This window comes from Cryptotermes secundus, unplaced genomic scaffold, assembly GCF_002891405.2.
Source record: "Cryptotermes secundus unplaced genomic scaffold, Csec_1.0 scaffold536, whole genome shotgun sequence".
Lineage (NCBI taxonomy): Eukaryota > Metazoa > Arthropoda > Insecta > Blattodea > Kalotermitidae > Cryptotermes > Cryptotermes secundus.
The window spans coordinates 489,536-512,493 of record NW_019732862.1 but is presented as its reverse complement, the minus strand read 5'-3'; the positions used below and the strand labels follow the sequence as shown (position 1 = coordinate 512,493).

At 43.9% G+C, this 22,958-nt stretch overlaps 1 protein-coding gene across 3 annotated transcripts in view; it reads left to right on the top strand.

Annotated features, from left to right (window-relative positions):
- Positions 1-22,958, top strand: part of LOC111867801 (dehydrogenase/reductase SDR family member 11-like) — a 72,302-nt gene that overhangs the window by 43,904 nt on the left and 5,440 nt on the right. For 2 of the 3 annotated variants that reach the window (XM_023857968.2, XM_023857969.2), the window contains exons 5-6: positions 10,216-10,345; positions 15,562-15,711. In XM_023857968.2, the coding sequence (XP_023713736.1) occupies positions 10,216-10,345; positions 15,562-15,711 (280 nt within the window). The remainder of the gene's footprint in view (positions 1-10,215; positions 10,346-15,561; positions 15,712-22,958) is intronic. The other variant, XM_023857970.2, reaches the window with a different exon arrangement.

The following is a 22,958-nucleotide window of genomic DNA, read 5'->3' as shown; positions in this document are numbered from 1 at the left end:
GGGGGGCCATGGTGCCAGGCTGACCTACGGATGCCCCCCCCCCCCCCCCCCCGCCAGCCGTGATGCGCCGAGCGAAGCCGAAGAGAGCCGATGTTAGCCGAGTCCTAGCATCCTGGTCGCTAGGCAACGCGAGTAAACAGCGGTGACCTCACCGAGGGATATCGCGGTTGCTAGGCAGCAGTCAACAACTCCGGACAGCGTGGCTAGCAACACGGCACCAGACGACAATTGTCCGATCAAGGCTACATAAGGAGCAGCGAAGGCTATTCACAGTCAGTGAGTCCTGGAGCTACATCCGAGTTAGTTTCGTGTTAGCCAGCAACCAGTCAGTTGTATTGTGACATTTGGAGTGTAGTATTTGTGATACTGCAGATAGCAGTAATTGTAAAACTGTCAACTGTGTGATTGTAAGTGCGAATGTGAAATAAAATTCGCTATATCAGATACGGCGTGAAGTTATTTGTCGCGTTATACGCCCAATACGCGACAATCTATGTAAATAAAAATGTAAATGTTCGTTTGTTACCCCTCGAAAATCTCCGAAAGTTCTTCACCGATTGCTTCGAAATTTTGACACAACGTTGCATTTGAATGCACTCGTGTTTTTATTTACCTACTAGCTGTACCCGGCCACGCGTGAATCCAGAAAGTATACTTCCATGGAAACGCAATAACAGTTGCATAGGAATTGCCGAAAGAACAAACGCGTTTCCTCGGAGATGAGAGGATAAGAGGTTCCGTTGCGTAACAACGGATGAAACCAAACACTTCTACAAGGTGTTCTGTGCTAGCATTTCCTAAGCAACAGATGAAACTAACTCTTCGATACGGTATTCCCTATCCCGTCCGAACGCTAGCTATATGTGTAAGAGAGTGTAGCTCCGACGACTGTTCAGGATCACGAGTGTCTCGAGTATCACGAGGTCACAAGTATCACAAGAGATTCTGAGTGAAATCACAGCAGAGATCCTGAGTTTGCACTCAGAGTTTTGGATTCGACTCTGGCAGCGTTTCCCCGGAGATAGACAACAGAAGACTCATTGTATAGCATCCGCCGAGGTATAAATAGTCCAGCTTGTAAAAGAAGCAGTCAGTCTCGGGGCAGATGCCGAGGGATACAGAAGAGAGTCTGGAAGTAACCGCCGAAGGAGTCAGTCTTGGCATAGCTACCGCCGAATATAAACAGTTTCGATTTATTTTCATTTTGATTTAATTATTTCGTGTGACATTGCGTTGGAATTGGGTTGTGTCATTTACCATAGCATTCATTTCGTGAATATAGTTTATTTTTCATTGTTTTCATTTCGTTTTCTTAACTGTTTTCCTTATTTTTCAGTGCAATTGGCGGTGGGATTGAGCTGTGTCGATTGATCTGCGTTTGAATTGAAATATTTCGTTAGACTGAGCCACANATAAAAATGAGGGGAGCATTATCACACTATGGAAGATTCTTAATAGAACCACAAAGCAAAAAAAGAAAGGCAAGGCTATCCCTGTAACAGGCCGTGGAGGCCCATACGGTTATGAGAGGTCGAGGCTCCACCATATTCCCTAGATAATCTGCTCACAGATGACGGTAAGGTTGTCAGGCATACGCGCCGGCCGTCTTTACCCCCTCAAGAACGTTTCCTGGTACTCATTTCTGTTAGAGGCTGAGTCGTCCAGCTCATCGGAATTCGAACCCACAACCTTCCGGTTTGTAGCAGAGTGCCTCAACCAACTACGCTACCACGCGCCCCAGTTTACTTAGTTTACTAAGAATGAGGAGTTTTTATCGTTTTCAATGTAGTTGCACAGTGACTTCTGGCTCAGCCTGTACAAAATCATAATATCGCCTTTAGTATTGTATGGGTTTGAGACTTGGTCTCTGACATTAAAGGCTGAAGATATTCGTGAACATGGTGCTGAGGGTTATATCTGGACCGAAGACGGATGAAATGTTAGAATGGTGGAGGAAATTTCATAAATTTTACACTTCACCAAATATAATTAGAATGATCAAATGAAGGATAATTACATGGGCAGGACATATATGTGGAGAATATGAATACACATATGGTGTAATTATAAGAAGCTTATACTAAATATATCGTTCTTTTGTTGAAAGTTAAGATGATACGTTGAAATAATTAATTAATCTGGTATTTTTATTGCGTATTCTGTATTCTGCTGGTTTTTCGACTTTTGGATGAAGTTATATTGCTTGCCTGAATGGAGTGCCGTGAGGTTCTTTGTCATTGTCGAGGAAAGTTCTGACATGTTGCTAACATTCTCTCAAAGTCAACCCGAGAGGTTGAACCCAAAACTCGGTCAATCACAGTTCATAACAAGCAAATACCTTTGATCGGTGCAGAGAATGAAGGTTTCTTCTGATAACTGGATTTAAATGTAGCACCAAGTGGCCACGTTTAAATGTGTGAGGAGCTTAAAGCTATGCTTCGTGCACATACTTTGAAGTTTTCCGAATGAGGACACAACGTTCATGCAAGAGTTTTCACTCACTCGCATTTTGTTTTTTTCGTATAGGCCTCACGTACGTCCAGTTACTATATAAAATCTAAGACATTTCTTCGTGTCTTCAAACCTTGCTGTCAGTGGTTCTTACACGATAGCAGAACGGAAGGACGTGGGCAAAGTTCATAGCTAAGAGCAGGGATTGAAAGCAAACGGAAAAATGTTGACCAGAAACTATGTAATGTTACAAGAGTTGAGCGTAGGGTCTGATTCTCGGCCCATTTAACAAAACCGTTTCTCCTGCAGAGGTGAGGCGAATGCGGTCATGGTTGGAGAGGGTGGAGAAGAATTTGACCGTGAAGTATTTGAGAGAGGAATCCCTTCGCTGGGGAAATCCTTAAATAACCGTTGTCAGGGTTTCCCGTAACTCGTCCGAGGTTCAAAACACTTTACTTCCAAACAGCGGCCATCAAAGTGGCAGCTATACCGATGAGATATCGCGGGTCCCAAACAGCTCGCTGTGCTGTACGGGTGTGTGGCATTGCTTGAAAAGTGCGCCATGTGTCCCTACATGAAATATTTGCCTGCTAAGTGGATATCAGCATGGGTTTGTAATCTCGTCTGTTTCTGATATCTCATCACAGGTCATTTGCCGGTAGAGAGCAATCTTCTAATGATAACACAGAATTACTGGGTTTTTGGACTTCGTCCATCATCCGGTGTTCTAAATACTGGAGAACACCACCATTTTCCGAAATATTGCCTTTTCTAGTCTTTAGATTGCCGAACGATGGACAAAGTCCGAAACCTCAGTAATTCTGAGTGTTGTACATCATCGTCAGAACCCTACAAATCTATTCAAATGAGAACTTTCTCAGCCTCTTATATACTGTAATATTACTGTGCTCGCAAGAGCTCTCCATTAGTCCCTGCCCTGAGATAGATGAATCCATGCAAAATTTGAGGCTCTAGGTTGCTGCCCGTTTCGTATTGTTTTTGATGACTTACTCTTCATCCTTGAAGATGGAGATATGTTCATACGAAACTGCGGTTGTCTTTTAAAGGCATACGCGATGTTAGATCCCAGGAGATGAACCAAAATTAAGCTATTCCATCTTCTTTCTTTATGGTCCAATTTATTATTATCCTGTCTTCTACGCCTAGTTTTTCAGACACATGTTAGTATGGACAATTTTTCATTTTTTGTTACATGGTGCTCATAGCCCATATTAGATGGCCCCCTTGTCACCACGACATGGCGCGTCCTCATGTTGTGGCTGGAGGAGACGCCCTCCAGATATGGATGGAAGCTGCGAATATACTGAATAAGCGGTCTCGGACAGCTGACAAGTGTTTGTTCTCCAGCTTGTGGGTTGGGCGTGGGGCTACCAGCTCCTCACCGTAAAAAATAACCTTATTACGAAAGTTCTCAGGAAGCCTCGCACCTGGACGGTTTCCTTGGATAAGCGACCTAAGCTAATGAAAATGGATATGAGATCCGGTACATGGAATTTTCGAAGTTTGTTTAGGGCAGGCTCGCTCAGGGCAGTGGGGGAAGAAATCTTAAAATATAAGTTAGATTTAGCGGAAGTACAGGAGGTCAGATGGGACAGAGTTGGCATCGCACCAGCAGGCGAATATACATTTTCTATGGAAAGGGGAATGAAAATCATGAATTAAGTACAGGTTTATTCTTACATAAGAGAATCATATCAGCAGTTAAGAGGGTAGAGTTCGTTAGTGATAGGATATCATACATAATACTAAAAGGTCGCTGGTGTGATATCATCGTTATGAATGTTCATGCCCCAAGAGAGAATAAAATTTATGACACAAAGGATAGATTCCATGTAGAACTAGAACATGTATTTGATAAATTCCCGAAGTACCCTATGAAAATTTTGTTGGAGATTTCAGTGCCAAAGTAGAGAAGGAAGACATTTTCAAACCAACTATTGGGAATGCGAGTTTGCATGAAATTAGTAATGATAATGAAGTTAGACTTTGCCACATCAAAAAATCTTACTGTCAAAAGTACAAATACAATATTCCCCATCGTAACCTCCATAAATTTACTTGGACATCTCCTGATGGGAAGATACACAATCAAAAAGACCACATTCTGATAGATAGGAGACGGCACTCAAGTATACTTGATGTCCGATCATTCAGGGCAACAGATTGTGATACTGACCACTACATGATGGTGGCAAAATTTAGGGAAAGACTGGCAGTGAGCAAATAAACAACGCACCAAGTTCATATGGAGAAGTTCATTCTCAAGAAATTAAATGAGGTAGACGGGAAAGAGCAGTATCGTGTTGAAATCTCAAATAGGTTCGCGTCCTTGGAAAACTTGGAAACTGAGGTGAAAATTAATAAAGCTTGGGAAACTGTTAGAGAGGTTATCAAAATTTCTGTCATGGAGGGTCCAGGTTATTATGAACCGAAGAAGTATAAGGCATAGTTCAATGAAGGATGCTCAAAATTAGTAGACCAAAGATAATAAGGCAAATTGCAATGGTTACAAGATCCAAGCGAAATAAATGGGGATAATCTGAAAAAAATTTAAGCCGTGAACCAGCAGTCATTTCAGGAATAAAAAGAGGGATTATCTGAAAGAAAAAATTGATGAGTTTGCCATGAACAGTAAGAACAAAGAACAATAGAGACCTGTATAGAAGAGTAAATGACTTCAAGAGGGGTTACCAGCCTTGCAGTAACATAGTGAAGGTCTAGAACGGTGATCTCATTGCAGATTCCCACAATATTTTGAATAGGTGGAGGAATTACTTCCCTCAGTTATTGAATGTACATAGGGTCAGTGATGTTAGGCAGACAGAAATTCATACAGCGGAGCCGTTAGTACCTGATCTTAGCCATTTTGAGGTTGAAAGTTCTATTGCAAAATTGCGAAGTTATAAATCGCCAGGTAAAATGTAAAGTAGGTAAAGTAAAGCTACCTCTGTAACAGGCCGTGAAGGCCCTTGGGGTTGTGAGGCGTTGAGGATCCCATATTATCTAGATAATAGGCCCAAAGTTGGCGGTAACGTTGTCAGCCGCGCTTTATAAATCGCCAGGTAGTGATCAAATTGCGGCAGAACTTATTCAGACAGGAGGTGAAGTATTACGTTCTAAGATCCATAAGCTAATTACTTCCATTTGGCATAAGGAAAACTTGCCAGATCGGTGGAAGGTGTCTGTTATTTTACCAGTTCGAAAGAAGGATGATAAAACTGACTTTGTAATTATCGGGGGATATCACTGCTACAAATTTCATACAAAATTTTATCCAATATTCTTCTCTCAAGGTTAAGTCTATATATATATATATAGGTGAAATTATTGGGGTTCATCAATGTTGGTTTCGATGTAACAGATCAACTACCGATCAGATATTTTGCATTTGTCAGATACTGGAGAAAATATGATGGCACAGTGAGACAGTATATCAGCTATTCATAGACTTCAGGAAAGCCTATGATACAGTTAAGAGGGAAGCATTGTACAATATACTGATAGAGTTTTGGACACCCATGAAATTAGTTAGGATGCTTAAAATGTGTTTAAACGACTCTTGCAATAAATTCCGTATAGGTGAACAACTGTCCGCTATATTCGTATTTTCTATCCAGATCGGCCTAAAACAAGGAGATACTTTATCGCCACTCCTCTTCAACTTTGTTTTAGAATATGCCATTAGGAAGGTCCAGGGAAACCAGGCGGGACTGAAATTAAACGGAACACATCAGCTGTTGGTCTACGCCGATGATGTGAATCCACTGGGTGATAATGTAGATACATAAAGAAAAACACAAAAACTTCAATTGACGCAAGTAAAGAGGTTGGTCTAGAAGTAAACAGAGAAAACTAAGTATATGTTACTGTCTCGTCACCAAAATGCAGGGCAAAATCATGAAAAAAAAAAAAAGGATAGGAAACAGATGTTCTGAAAATATGGCACAGTTCATATATTTGGGAGCAAAGTTAACAACTCAAACCTGATTCAGGAGGAAATTAAGAGGCGATTGAACTCGGATAATGCTTACTACCATTCAGTCCAGAACCTTTTGTCTTCTCGTCTGCTGTCCAAAAACATAAAAATTAGAATATACAAAATTATAATTTAGCCTGTGGTTCTGTATGGGTGTGAAACTTGGTCTCTGATATTAAGGGAAGAACATAGACAGAGGGTGTTTGAGAACAGGGTGTTGAGGAGAATATTTGGACCGAAGAGGGATGAAGTTAGAGGAGGTTGGAGAAAACTGCATAATGAGGAGCTTCATAACTTGTACTCTTCTCCAAGTATAATTAGAAGGATCAAGTCAAGGAGTATGAGGTGGGCAAGTCATGTAGCACGAATGGGGGAGAAGAGGAATGCGTATAGGATATTGGTAGGAAAGCCAGAAGGAAAGAGACTACAGGGAAGACCAAGGCGTAGGTGGATGGACAATATTAGAATAGATCTTAGAGGGATAGGATCGGATGGTATGGATTGGATTGATCTGGCTCAGGATAAGAATAAGTGGAGGGCTCTTGTGAACACTGTAATAAATCTTCGGGTTCCATAAGATGCTGGGAAATTCTTGAGTAGCTGCAGAATTTGCCGATCCGCAAGAATGTCTCATCTCCGTTAGTAGGTAAGTAAGTAAGGTGCTCATACCCAAAAATTTTCCGCACTTTTCAGTTACCCTCTGTGAGTAGATCTTAAATGTTTCTGAAAGCAGATTAAATTACTCTTCTTTGGATACACGTCAGGCCCTGAATATTAAAGTCTGTAGCTTTTCCAAGGTATCCTGAATCATACGTAAGAGCCTGAACACTACTGCCACCTACCATTTCTCAGTCTATCGTTGGCATCCCTGCTGCATCCACAACTAGCACTCACGGTTAGGTTAAGAAAGATAATTAAAGGATTTAATTTTCTTTAGGTGGGAGCCGCTATAAGAATCACGCAACTCAGGTGTTTGATAGGTGGGATGCAGGTGCCGAAAACTGGAAGGGTCGTTCATTTTGAAGCACTTGAATAGTAACATTTATTCCATTACTATCTCTGGTAAAGTTCTTTTGTGATTAATTTAGATAGAGCAGGACGCATGACAGACTTCTGCACTGTCAGAAAGCTTGATAGGAAGTTCTCGGTTTGGAATTGCGCTGCACCCACGTGATGGAAAGTCAAAGTGTCTGACCCTCAGTGGCAGAAGGGTAGATGAAGTTCCGTGTTGTAATTGGAGCATTTCGAATAAGGCAACTGCGTCATCATTACTCCAGTTTAACGCCCATGTGCTGGAAAAGGTACCGTACCAATTCCATATTTTTTATTTTTTATTTTACTTGGCAGTACAGCCCCGTGGGCGTAGGCCTACCTCCATGAACTTCTCCGTTCACTTCTGTTTTTCTAGATCTTACACATTCGGTAGGACTCCTTGGGCGGGTGGTCAGCTCGTCGCAAGGCCTCTACCTGTACACAAACACAGATAAACGCACACACACACAAACTAAACATCCATGCCATGAGTGGAATTAAAACCCACGATCACGGTTTCCAAGCGAGCGAAGACAGTATATGCCTTAGACCGCTCGGCTACCGTGACCGGCACCAATTGCATATACCTGGTGTTAAATTCTGGGGTTGAGTTGCTTTGCCGATTTCCAGAGTAGCCGAATGACCAATCAAATGTCAAAACCTGGACTTCTTGTTACTGCCGAAAGCCAAGAAATTGTATAAGACCACCGTGGTACATGGACAACACAATGGAATACGATGCTACAATATTCACGTTAAAGTTTGGTAGAAGCCAAAATATAATATTCATGTAACAAATCTCGAAATAAATTAATACCCGAGGATATACGCGGTAACGTAGTTAGTTGAGGCACTATGCTATAGGTCGCAGGATCGAATCCCAATGTGGTGGATTTTTCAATTGACTAATCCTTCCAGCTGCGCTATGGCCCTGGGGTCGACTCAGTCTCTTAACAGATATGAGTACCAGAAATATTCTTGGAATATTTTGGGGGGTAAAGGACCGCCGGCGCGTACAGCTGACAATCGTACCGCTACATATGAGCCGATTGTCTAAAAAATATGGGAACCTCAACAACTCACAACCCTATGGGCCTCCACGGCCTGTTACAGGGATACTTTTATTTTTTTCATTTTCTTTTTCCCGATGATATAAATGGTGTATCAAAAAGTTCCAGAAATTTGAAATTTGCACGCGAATGGTTATTAGTACATCGAAATACCGCGAGGTGTCTCCCCACCACCCTTCTTGAATCAGTGTGGCAAGCGGCGTCGAGTTGATTTGTTGGATTTATTGTTGGTGAACGTATTTCCATTTTGTTTCCGTGAGTTTGCGGTTTTGCGATGGCTGACCTGAGAGAGCAGCGTGTCTGTATAAAGTTCTGTTTTAAATTTTTGAAAACCACTGCAGATACGCACCAAATGTTGAAGGAAGCTTTTGGTGAAAACAGTGTAGGCCAGACGCAAACTTACGACTGGTGTAAGCGTTTCAAAAATGGCCGAACATCGACTGTTGATGACGATCGTTCGGGAAGGCCGTCAACTGACACCACATCAGAAAATGTCGCGAAAGTTAGGGATCTAATTGTTCAAGATCGTAGACTGACCATCCAAGATCTCTGTAACACCTTGGGACTAAGTTATAGTACATGTCAGAGGAACTGAACATGAGGAGGACTGCGGCGAAGTTTGTGCCACGACTGGTGCAAAATGAACAGAAGCAGCATCTCTTGGAAGTCTGCAGGGAACTTCAACAACAGCTTCAAGAGGATCCAAACTTTCTTTCGGAGGTTGTCACTGGCGACGAAAGTTGGGTTTATGGCTGCGACCCTGAAAGTAAGCAGCACTCGTCACAATGGGAGAGCCCTTCTTCACCTCGGCCAAAAAACTCGACAAGTCAAGAGCAACATTAAGTCCATGTTGATCTGGTTTATTGATATTGACGGGATTGTTCATAAGGAGTTCGTCCGTCCTGGTCAGACAGTCAATAAAAAGTTCTATCGCGATGTTCTAAGGCGTTTGAGGGAGGACACGAGGGGAAAACGTCCAGAGAAGTGGCGCATGAACGACTGGGTACTCCACCATGACAACGCACGACCGCATACGGCTTACATTGTGCAGGAATTTTGGGCTAAAAACAAGATGACAGTTGTTGCCCATCCACCGTATTCGCCAGACTTAGCTCCATGCGACTTCTTTCTCTTCCCCAAGATGAAAATGAAGTTGAAGGGGCGAAGATTTGATACAGTTGAGGAAATTCAAGCCGAAACGCAGACGGTACTAAACGCCCTAACAAAGAAAGACTTCCAGGATGCATTTCAAATGTGGCAGAAACGCTGGGATCGGTGTATGCGCTTCCAAGGGGACTACTTTGAAGGTGATGATGCAGAATAAGAACTACGTAAGATGTAATAGTTTTTATTAATATATTTCGGGAAGTTTTGGATAGCACCACGTAATTAAAAAAAAATGATAAAGTGATTTGATTGATCAGCGACATTAGATGTCTGTAGTTTATCCACGGTGTTCTGGCTTATAAAATTTGCAACTCGTTAGACCCTGAATACTACAGAATATATATTAGTATTTGAGAATTAAATCTCTATAATTTTCCATAATACCCTGTCTCGTACAATTTGCAACACTACAAATCTGTTGTCTTCCACGACACTTTGGCTCATAGGCTTTGGAACACTTTAGACGCTTAACACTACAATTTTTTAATTTGTTCACAGTACCCTGGCCCACACGATTCACCCATACGGCCCACTACACTTCTACACCGCCACAAAATATGCTGTGAGTGCGTTGACTGAAGGTGTGCGGCAGGAACTTCGAGAAACAAAGGCCAGGATCCGAGTTACGGTAGGAAGTACTGATCATATCTGCATACTAAGAACCAGCATTATCAACATAGTTGAAGTCTGCACGTTCGTTTCCAAATACATGATCGTTTGAAGCTTCGGAAAGTGTGCGCATGGTGGGTGCCCACAGAACTGAAGGACTGAGAAAAAATTAACCGAATATCTTCTACAGTGTGCAGATGAAGGAGAAGATATTCTTAACAGGACTGTTACTGGGGTCGAACCATGGGCCCATCACCAACAACACGAACCAAATAGTACTTCATTGCAGTGGAAACTTCCTGGTTCACATTCAGCCAAAAAGTTTAGGGTTACGCCTTCGCTGGGAAGGTTATGCTTACCGTATTTTGGGGTTTTGTGAGAGTACTGTTAGCTCAGTTTCAGAAACGTGGTGAAAATATGTATTCTATATCGTACTCTGTAGTTCTGTTAAAGCTGCACTATGTAATTCGCAATTCATAATAGTGCCAGACCCCATACAGTCCGAGCAACTCAGGGGAGATTTCAAAAACTACAGTGGGAACCTCTTGAACATCTGCCTTACAGCGCGGACTTGACCCTTAGTGACTTCTATCTGCCTGGTCCGCTAAAAACCATCCTTATGACAAACGTTTATCTGATAACGAAGAGGTTGAAATGTAGGTGAGGAAATGACTGAGATTGTTCTGCCGTAGAAGGGGGGGCTAGGTAAATTCATTGATCCCTTCGGCGTTTGCCTCTTTGGCTTTAAGTTCGCAGTTCTCCTGGGACGCTTGGGTGATGCAGGAGGCGATAGGGGAAGGGTGTGCGAAGTGTGGGATGGGGTCCATAAATGTTATACCACATTCCTATTCTACTCTATTCATCTATAACCCTACATACATACAAGAAATGCCGACGGTTGTCGGGTTTACATTTCACGTAGATTGTTAATAACTTCTGTACGGACATAGTTATATTCATCTCACCCGTCTCCGGGTCTCCTATACCTCTCTCTCCCTGCTCTCCTCTCTCTGTCTCTCTCTCTTACACCATGCCGCGGTCCGTGCTTCGGCATTCTTAAGCCTGTTTCATATAGTCCTCACTCCTGCTCCCTGGGGTTTGCACTTTAATAATGTTACCCTCAATTTTCTTGACTATAAGTAGTAGTTCCACTTATTTGCGGCAAGGATGCAGAAGAACGTCACCATCCAGCACTCTCTCAGTGTCATCTCGACGATAGTCTTCGGCCACAACTCTACTGAAAATTATTGATCGAATAGCCTTTCTAGTTTCCTCTAGTATTTTTGTATCTTCTTTTTGTTAACTCGTCAACTTCCGGGAGAGTGTACTCCTACCCGCAATGACATGATTTCGTCGGGGTGGCTAGCCCTCATTGACGGCCTGCCGAGAGGCCTGCCCGCCCCCTTCGACTCAGCATTCTTACCTCCAAGCGTCCTGCTTTCTGTGTAACGCGCTTCCGCCCAGTCAGCATTGCTACGCTGACGCGATACATTCATACATTCCATTTCATATTTCCTAACTGTATTTCAAAATACTTGTTCTAGTCTAGCCCCAGACATATTAACCATAGAAACATATTAACATTAAAAGCATAATACCTGCCGTAAACCTCATGGCATAATAGAGATAACAGTCGAAATACTACTATGCTGCAGATTTCAGCGCACCGGTAAAACGATGGGTTTCGTGATTTATTTACTAACCTCCCCTCGTATAATCACTTCCCAATTCAGAGACTCTCTTCGTGAAGGTTCAAAATGAAAGCTAAATATATCCTTGTCTCTTTAGCGGTGCATGTCTTTCAACTCAACACAGATTCTTTGGATGGCACACTTCACTCAGAATTTCGATCTGACTTGGCGACCACATCCAACATGATCCTTCCGTTGCCATAGACTAGTCGCACTCGTTGACTCCCCCATCTAGCTTTTCTTTTCTAAAAGTCAGAGAAATGTTACTAGAATCCAAAAACGAAAGACCGGAAATCTGTAATTCACATCACCTCTTCGACACCAACAATGGGTTGATACCGCCGAGGCTTTCTGCACGTTTAGCAACTTCAGTTTCCACAGCAGCACACTTCCACTTTCCAGTCATGGTGTGATCTCACTCAGACTGCTGACCTATAGCACTGCCGTGCCTGTATAAACTTAAAGATCGGATTATCACAAGTGCCGACTGGGTGGGTTTCCCTCATCTGTGACTCTTTAGGACCGAACGTTTCCATATGTTGACTTCATAGTGGGGTTCATAGGAAATCAAGAACAGCCATCAATTTCGACCGTGTTTCCACAAAACAAATCCGCCCGGTCCGCTGACTATCTCCGTCCCACCAGCAGCTGCGCTCCAAATCACAAGGTGCAGCCAGCTCTCCGACTGCTTCGGGAATACCTTCTCCATCCCAAGGGGCAATGGAGGAGTTTCGGGCAGAGATCAGAACAATGTTTTATGATCTCTCAGTAGTTACTAACCTCAGTACAAAGTAACATGCAACAAAAACAACAAGCACAACAAGAACATAACATAAAATCGCAATATGAGATACCCACTCAGGATCGCCATTAAGAAGAACCACTAGATCCTGAGCTTCAATTGAATTCTATCCTCGAGGATCTCCCAACAACACCTCCAGTACCGGAATCATCCTGGATTTAAATCTTCAAACTTGCAAAGGAGTTGAAGCGACGGGCTACGCTCATGACTTCTGGACGTGACATCCATGATATTCACACCACTCTTTTCCTGGTAGCCCAATGGCCCGATTTGCATCAAGTAGCTCGCAACTACACGGCCCACAGACTACGACTGCTTTACATAGCGGTAACAAAAAGATGGCCCGCCGCCCTTTACTGTGACCCCCAACCCCGGGGAAAGTCATCCACACGCCTGGGCAGAGGAAAGTGGACCTAAGAACAGCGCCTTCAAGAAACCTAGGAGACTAGCAGTGTCAAGGATCTCTTAAGATCTACCTTTATAAAATTGTAATATAATTTTGTAATTTTTATATATGAATAAAGTCCCATCGGGACAATCTGAATCACTTTGATCCTGTGCTGACTGCCGTCTGGTTGACTATTCTAGGGCTGGGGTGTACTCCCTGGAAAGGGGGTCAGCCAAGTTCATATGCGAGGGCACACATCTGACTACCAGGCCGTGGCCTGCTTTATTTTTAAGTTCGCACATCTTTACGAACAAATCCTGGAGAAGGGACGAAGCTCGAAAGGTGCGCCCTGTCCCTTTTACAAAAGTGTGGTATACTACCATATAGTCAGTGTATATGGTTAATAATGTGAGTTGACTGAGGATGTCCCTGAAGGTCAATATGGCTCCCAGTAGTGCTGCCGCAATCTTTGCGAAGGCAATCTGCCTGTGGTCTGTGTAGTGCTGTGACATGGAAATTATTGGAGGTCCCACGGACACTGCTGCCACTGATGTGGGTGTTTGGTCTGTACATAGCTGTCTTGAGAACTTAGGTTGCTGGAGTTTGGAAGGTCTGTGGAGGAGTCACTTGCGGTGGAATGTGCTGATCCTATAAGTGTCCCAGGAGGTTGGCCAGGAACAATGGCCAGCAAATGGCGTGGCATAGCCAGGATGCATATCCAACTATGCGGTGAAGGCCCTTTGAGAAGCGATAGGGACGATCGTCGCAAGCTGAAGATGCTGGCTGCACACCACGGTTGATTGAATTGTGAGAGGGCGTGTACTCCGAAAGACGGCAGTCCCGCCGTACAGAAGTGGCACGACGCAGGAGAGATGCCTTCAAGAAGGAAACTACCCAGGGAACTTTCGGATGCCGGAGAAAGGAATTGGCCGTCGACAATAGTCTACACCGTCTCTGCAAGCAGCCTTATGACGAGTCTCAACCACTGCGGGGTGCCCGTAGCAGCGTACAGAAACCAGCAGTGGGCACTGTTGCGCCACCTTCTCGTACCAGCAAGTGGCGGGAAGACCAGGAGGAAGGACGACGTCAGGAAGTGCAAACAACACTTCAAGTGCTGTTACGTCGACATAAGGAACTTCCGAAGAAAGACATGATCAAGGACTGGACCTTGTGGAGGGGTCGATCCCCTCCAAAACGAAAAAGAAGCAGAGCACAGAAGAGGAGCCGGTAAATTAGAAGCACTGGCCTCCCAAGCAGGAGTGAATGTGCGATGGGGTGAATGTGATACAACTGGATCTTCTGGAAATTTAACAGGAAACCGCTCGAGACGAGCTGGTCTTACAAGGGGAGCGGATGTAACGGACGGAGGATAGTAGCTGCAAGAGGAGTAGCCCGACAAGAATGAAGAAGACGTTGCAAGAACAGCCTGAAAATAAAAGGAAGTGGGATTCACCGTTAGGCTGATCGAGACGAACAGCCTTAAAGAGGGAGCAGTGTGACGCATTGCGCTATGGAGGACAGCTCCTCCCCCGCCAGCGGTGAAGTGGCGGCATCGGAGCGCTGTCGCTACTACTGTAACAGGCCAATCAACACTCCGCCCTCTTCCCCGCGATGACGTGGCAGAGGAGCGGTTATGTCAGGTAACCATTGCCCCGGTGACGTGCCTGGGGATGCCGCGGTTACTGCACAGCAGGAAACAACTCTAGACAGCGTTGCCCAGCAGCACCTGTAAACAGGTAACATGGCAACAGGGAAGCGAGGCGCTTTCCGTTGTCTGGCTGAGGGTTTATAAGAGAACTGCACTGCCTAAGGAGTCAGTTGAATTGGAACAGTCGGCGAGTTCAGTTGTAGCTGAAAGAAGAATACCGGAACGTGTGATTAGAAGTGATAGTGTGAGGAGGTATTTGGAGTGTGTAATACAGTGACACTGGTATAGCTCCCGTCAGGAGTCAGTTAAAAGGCAGCCTCCGCCGAAGTCAGTTGAAAGATAGCAGCAGTCGCTGGAAGAAGATCCGAACGCGTGGTTAGAAGATCTGATGTGATAATTGTGATACTGCCGATGGCAGTAATTGTTAGATTGTAAATTGTGTGATAGTGAGAGCGAGTGTTCAATAAATTCGCTATATCAAATATGGCGTGAAGTTACTTGTCGTCTGTCACACACTCGACACGTTACAATATAATCAAAATGTCATCATTACTTCATAGTCACATTTAGCTGTTAAATTAGAAGTCCGAAACATATCGAAGCCTTGACAATTATGAAGCACACAACTTGAAAACCGTGACGTTGTATGAATGTTTAATGGAAAATGAACCCGACTCTTAAAGTATTTTCTGTATGCATTTTGCAGAGCATTAGTCCCGGACTGGTGAAATCCAACATATTCAAGAGCTGCTTAGGAGCAGATGTTCACGATGCAGTATACAAGAAACCGTCTCTGAACCCCAGCGACGTGGCGTCAGCCATTGAGTACGCCTTGAACTCTCCCACGCATGTGCAGGTCAGTTTCGTTCATGATTATGTTAAATTTCGAAAGTATCATCTGCAGGACAGCCACAGACCCAGAATGTGTCCTTAAGTACTGGAGAAAGTAACGGTTTGGAAATATCACGTGCCACGTATGGAAGATAGACGGAGGCTGAAGAAAATTCTAAAATACAACCCAGAAAGAAAACGAAGCACAGGTCGCTCACAGTTAAGGTTGAGGGATTTGTATACTTTTCAAAATGACAGAACAGACAACATATAGCCTAATCCATGAAGATGACGTAAAAGGGGAGAATAAAGGACGCCTTGAATCAGTATGTCCCACTCATAGTCCCAGATTTTCCGATTAAGGAACTGCAGAACTAACCACCCGTCCGCTAAGTGGAACAGGAATTAAAAATCTCGTACATTCACTTTGATGTTTCCAAAAAATCTATCGTAGATTTTGGGGGGGGACTTTCCTCATTTCTCTATCATTCCTTCCTCCGATCATCCGCCGTTCTTTATCTTCGTCACCAATAAACGGGAGTTAAGAGTAAATAGTGCAAACTAAGCTCTTAGAGCTACTGTTTATGTCCCTGATCTCATATGAGGTTAGAAATGCAGTCCAAAGACGAACATCGCTATTTGCATTCTGCTATCACGTGACCAATTTAATGTGCAAGTAAAATTTTAACTGATTTTATATATACAATTTTCTGCCAATCTTCGTTCAAATTTGGATCTACAACCAATGAAGTGAGCAAAACAGGGTATTCGATAATGAGGAACTTTGTGAAGGGTGCTATTTTCTGGCATTTAACGCCGTGTAGTCCTTTCAAAGTCAACCGACTTTTCGGTGGAATATAACGCCTCCATATTGAGGTAGGAGAAGAGCTGAGCATGAAAGCAGGACGCAAACAGTGCTCTGCTTATCGCTCATGCTCGGCTTATTCTCCTACCCTTCAAATAAAGGCGATATGTTTCTTCGAAACGTCGGTTGACTTTCATCGCACCACACGGCTGTATCCTACACGATAAATTCGCGATTTATACGGGTCACCAATGCATTGTTTTTGATAGTTATATTCAGGAAGCAGTAATGGGCTGGCCATGTGGATGGATGGATGGAACCTGAGTACGTGATGTCCGATGATCCAGATAGTTTGTGTATTAATATGACTGGATTGTTCTTTTCGAAATATCAAACGTTCTTCTGTGTCATGAGAATCTTAATACTGTAACATGTTGACCCCTACCTCCCCAGCTGCACGTAGCGGTAACGTAGCGCTCGCGTAATAGTCGAGTAATCACCCCGCAACTCACCCCGCGGTGACGTCACGAGCGGCGCCGAGCGGAGCCGAAGTTAGCCGAGTCCTAGCATCCTGGTCGCTATGCAAAGCGAGTCAACAGCGATGACGTCACCAAGGGCAGCACGGGTAAACAGGATTGCGAGAGACGACGGTGGTAACAGCGGTTACTACCGCTAGCGTTACTAGCAACACAGCGCCAGGCAACAAGGGTGCTTATTACGTGGCCGTTTTCTGTATTGTCCGATCGAGGCTACATGAGGCGCAGCGAAGGCTATTCACAGTTAATCCTGGAGCTACCTACGAGTTAGTCCTGGAGCTACCTACGAGTCAGTCCTCGAGCTACCTCCGAGTTACTTCCGAGGTAGCCAGCAACCAGTCGGTTGTATTGTGGTATTTGGAGTGTAGTATTTGTGATACTGCAGATAGCAGTAGTTCTAAAACTGTCAATTGGGTGATTGTAAGTACGAATGTGAAATAAAATTCGCTATATAAAGTACGGCGTGAAGTTATTTGTCGCGCCATACGCCCAATACGCGACAACTGGTGTCAGAAGTTGGATCTGGACTTACACACGTGATCAACGAGATTCGAACTCGAAACACGTGACAATATGGTGTCAGAATTTTTATGAACTTAAACACGCCTGACAAATAATTGGATTGTTGTGCATCGAGTATTTGACTGCTACAAAATGGAGCAGGGCTTTCAACTAATGATCGAAATGCTGGCGAAGGTAGAGGCCGATAGGAAGGTTAAGAAGGAAGAGAGGGAGGAAAGTAGGAGGAAAGAGAAGAAAGAAAGGAAGGCGGAGAAGGAAGAAAGGAAGGCGGAGAAGGAAGCCTGGCGAGAAAAGATGGCCGCCTGGGGAGAAAAGTTGGATGCAGAAAGAAGAGCTATCCAACGGAGACGAGAGCCATCCAAGAAAGAACGGCCGCCATGCGAGAGAAGAGGTTGCAAGCCAATATGGATGCTTGGCAGAAAGAGACGACGGCCTGGCGAGAAACGACGGAGGCGAATCTAAATGAAGAAGTAACGAGGATAGCCTACCACGAGAGGGAGGTACGTCTAGAAGAGGAAAACCCGGCCACAGCGGACATAAAACCTGCGACGGCACAACAAGAAGAGGTCCCCATAGTGATACCGGTCGGCGTGACGATGGCCTACCAAGAAACGGAGGCACGTCCAGAAGATGAAAGCCGGCCTCAGTGCACAGGAAACTTGAGGCGGCAGAACTACTAGAGGTACCCGTACAAGACGCCGAAGTAATGCCGGTCAGAGAACCGAAGAAGAAAAGGCGCAGGGACCGCAATCGACGAAATAAGAAGAATCCGACTCGGGAAAATTGCGGACCCCAGAATAAATTGGCTGTCGTCAGCAGGAAGGTGTCCCGCCGTGCAAGAGTGTCATGGCGCCGGAGAATCATCTTCAGGAAATCTTGGACCCGAGGGGATCATGTGTCCCGGACAAAGTTGGCTGCCATCTGCAGGAAGATATCCCGTCGCGCGACAGTGGCACGATGTTGGAGAAATGATTTCAAGAAGGACTCTCCCCAGGGAACCTTCGGATACCGGAGAAAGGACTTGGCACCAAGGTCTCGCGCCAGCAAGTGGCTGGAAGACCAGAAGGAACGACGACGTCAGCGAGTGCAAACAACGCATCAAGAGCTGCTACGTCGATGTAAGAAATTTCCGACGAAAGACCTGATGAAGGATTGGACCTTATGGAGGGGACGACCACCTCCAAAGCGGAAAAAGAGACTTCAAGCAGAGGAGGAACCGGTAGTGTAGAAGTACCGGCCTTCCAAGGAAGGATGAAAGCGATGGATGAATGGGACACAACTGGATCTTCTGGCGAGCTGAAATGAATCCGCTCCAGACGAGCTTTGTCTTCAGAGGGGAGCGGATGTAACGGACGAAGAATAGTCGCTGCAAAGGGGTAGCCGAAACCCGAAGTTAGCCGAGTGCTAGCATCCTGTTCGCTATGCAAAGCGAGTCAACAGCGATGACGTCACCAAGGGCAGCACGGGTAAACAGGATTGCAAGAGACGACGGTGGTAACAGCGGTTACTACCGCTAGCGTTACTAGCAACACAGCGCCAGGCAACAAGGGTGCTTATTACGTGGCCGTTTTCTGTATTGTCCGATCGAGGCTACATGAGGCGCAGCGAAGGCTATTCACAGTTAGTCCTGGAGCTACCTACGAGTTAATCCTGGAGCTACCTACGAGTTAGTCCTGGAGCTACCTACGAGTCAGTCCTCGAGCTACCTCCGAGTTACTTCCGAGGTAGCCAGCAACCAGTCGGTTGTATTGTGGCATTTGGAGTGTAGTATTTGTGATACTGCAGATAACAGTAGTTCTAAAACTGTCAATTGGGTGATTGTAAGTGCGAATGTGAAATAAAATTCGCTATATCAAATACGGCGTGAAGTTATTTTTCGCGTTATACGCCCAATGCGCGACAATACCTTGGTTTTAAAAGAGGTTGTTTTATTTTCGAATTTAACTTCTCTCTTTGCCCGACTGTACCCAGCATCTCCTGTTATAGCCATGGCAATGAATTATGTATTTACCCTGCAGCAAAGCGGCCGGGGCGTGAATATAACTGCTCACCTCCATCTAGTCCCGAGGTCAAGAATGGTACAGGAATATCTCTTCTACTGCACACGACTTTATGGCGTGGTGCTTAACTAATTAAGCACAAGGAAAAATTTACCCTACTTTTGATCTAATTTCTTGATATGCGTGTTATTTCTATTTCTCTCCTTTACTGACAATCAGACTGTACAATCTATAAGTCAACGTGCTGATTGGTGTAGAATTTAATAACTATTTATTGTACACTCTTCTGGCGTGTGTGGAATAAATATCAAGTGGTGTTTTCCTGAGTTCGTTAGATCTGATGGCCAAATTCTTTTGAGTCGTCGATTTTCATGGCGTTGTAGTAGTGGTTGAAGAAGTGGTTTGGAGTGATTTTCTAGTTTGCTGAAGTACTTGGTGCTGTTCTCTCGGATGACTTCTGTTACGTAAGGAGTTTATAGAGCTGTATGTAGGGTGCGGTTGGATACATACCATGGTGCGTTCGTGATGGATCGGAGTATTTTGGACTGGGCACGTTATATAATGGCGATGTTGGATTTGTTGGCGCAGCCCCAGAGCTCTATGCCGTATGCCCATATAGGCTTCATGACCGTTTTGTAGATTAGTAACTTGTTTTCGATGGAGAGGTGGGATTTTCTTCCTACGAGCCAGTTGGGTTCTTTGGTCTTTTGGTCCATCTGCTTTCTTTTTTCGATTATGTGTTGTCTCCAGTTTAGCTTGTTGTCAAAGGTTATGCCTAGGTATTAGACCTGTTCGTTGTATGTTGATGTGATTCATTTGCAATATGGGGCAAGTGCCTTTTAGGAGGGTGAAGGTTGTTTGTGTGGACTTTGATTCGTTTACCTTCATTTTCCATTTGTTTAGCCACGCTTCTATGAGGATTGCACGATCTTGTAGATGAGAGAAGGCTGCGGTTGGATTGCCGTGGGTAGCGAAGATAGCAGTGTCATCTGCAAAAGTTCCTATTGTCGTTTTGTTTGTTGTGGGTAGATCATGTGTGTAGAGAGTGTATAATAGTGGGCTTAGTAAGCTTCCTTAAGGCGTCCCTGAGTGGATTTCCTCATTTGTTTTGACTGCGAAAATCTATCTCTTAAATATGACTTGAATAAGTTGTAATTATTTGTTGGGAAGATTTTTTTATTTTGTAAAGTAGGCCGGGATGCCAGGCTTTATAAAAACATATCTGAAAATGCTGCTGTGCAGTACTGTTTGTTATTTAGCGCGTTTGTTATGGTATTTGCTATGCGATGACTTTGTTGGACGGTTGAGTGGGCTCGCCGAAAGCCAAACTGGTGATTTGGTATCCATATTTGTGGGTTTGATTCTTGGTTTATTTTGTTCAGTATTAATTTTTCGAGGACTTTTGAAATTGTGGGTAGAAGGCTCATTGGTCAGTAGGATGTGACGTCGGTTGGATTTTTGCCTGGTTTCAAGATCGTTATGATTTGGGCGCTTTTGAGCGGACGAGGCCAATAGTCCACTCTAAGTATGGCGTTAAATATGTATAGGAGTTTTATTTGGCCTTTCCTTGGTAAATATTTTAGTATTACGGTTGTGATGTTATCATGGCCTGGCGCCTTTTTTGACTTTAGAGTGTTTATTGTTTCTGATTTCCTTTAAGGTAAAGAGCTTTGGTTGTTGATGTCTTTGTCAGAAGTGAGTTTACTTCTTGTACTTGATTATTGTTTTGTGGAGTGAATACTACTTGTAGACGTTGTGCAAATAGGTCTGCTTTTTCTTTGTCGCTTCTTGCCCAGTTTCCTGGGGGTGATGTGGATTTGCGTAATGGTGGTGATGCTGATATGGGCTTTCTTTGGTTTCTTATTGGTTTCCAAATGGAATTGTCTTGTCTTGTGAGGCTTGCGATGTAGTTCCCGAATGAGTCGTTCTTTAGTTCTTGCAATTGCGCGTTTAGCTTATTGCTGATTTTGTTACATTTTGCTCTGTTTTCCGGAGTGTGAGTCCTCTGCCAGGCTGATCTAGCTCTTCTCTTTTCGGCTATTAATATTTTTATTCTTAACGGTATGTTATTTGTAAGGTTCTTTGGATCATTTATGGGGGTTGCTGTTTTGGCGGCTTCTTGTAGTAGGGCGATGAAATTTTAACATTCTTTTTCTATGTCGCTTGGTTCTTTCAGCTTATTTTTTAGTTTTGTGTTGTCTTCTATTATTTATCTAAAGAGATCCCAATTTGTTTTGGAGTTGTGAAGTCTGGGCTTGGATTTCCTTAGTACAACTGATGTGCTTATTGTTGCAATGATCGGAGTGTGGTCCGATGTTAGGTCAAGATTTGCAGTTGCGTTTGTGTAGTTAGGAGAGATGCCGTTTGTTGAAGAAGAGTAGTAAGTCAGGAATTTTATTTCCATCGGTGGGCCAGTATGTTGGTGTTTCAGTTGATATGCTAGAGTAATTGTTATTTTGAATTGTCTTGTGTAGTTCTCTGACTTTTGTTGTTATGCTTGTGTAGTTCTCTGCCTATTGTTGTTATGAGTCTTGAGCCCCAAGATGTGTGCTTGCTGTTGTAGTCTCCGCCAGCTATAAATTTTGTACCCAGGGTTTGGAACACTGACTCGAAGTGGTTTCTCTTGAGGTTGTAACGGGGAGGACAGCAGACCGCGGTAATTGTGAGAGCATAAGGAAATGTTTTGACTTTGATGGAAGTGGCTTGTGTGTGATGTTTTCCATATTTTGGTAGTTCATAATGTTTGATTTTTTCTTTGATTAGAATTGTAGTGCCTCCGTGGGCTGTGTCGTCGGGGTGGTTTGTGTGATAAAGTTTGTATTTGGGGATATTGAAGTGGGTTTCGCTGATTAGTAGGATGTCGATTGAGTTTATGTTTAGAAATATTTTTATATCTTCTTGATGATTTGGAAGTCCATTGGCGTTCCACTGGGCTATTCTTAGGAATTTGGCCATTTATTTCGTTTTGTCGACGAGTGTTGTTAGCATGTTTATTACCATAGTATTTTATTGTAATAATTGTTGAATTAAATTTTTTAATTAGTCTAGGAATTTTGTTAGTATTGTAACGTGTTTCGTTACTGAAGACGCCGTAGAGATGGTTAATTGGTTTATTTAACAATCTACAAATAACGGCTACAATTAATTATCACACTATTACGGGTTTCCACACCTTACAAACCCTACAACAAAAGCTCTTAACACAGTCTTCATTTGTCTTCACGTACTAATAACGCGGGAGCTATACAAGTCTCCCTGAATTACACACTCCGAGTATAACTGTACTACAGCACTCACTATGTCTGGAAAGCACATGTAATGCCCTAGCGGCGCAGGGGGGGAATGGAGGTATCCCTCCCGCTGCTGCCGCCGCTGTAATGCCGTGGTACAGGGGGGCGTGGAGTCAGCC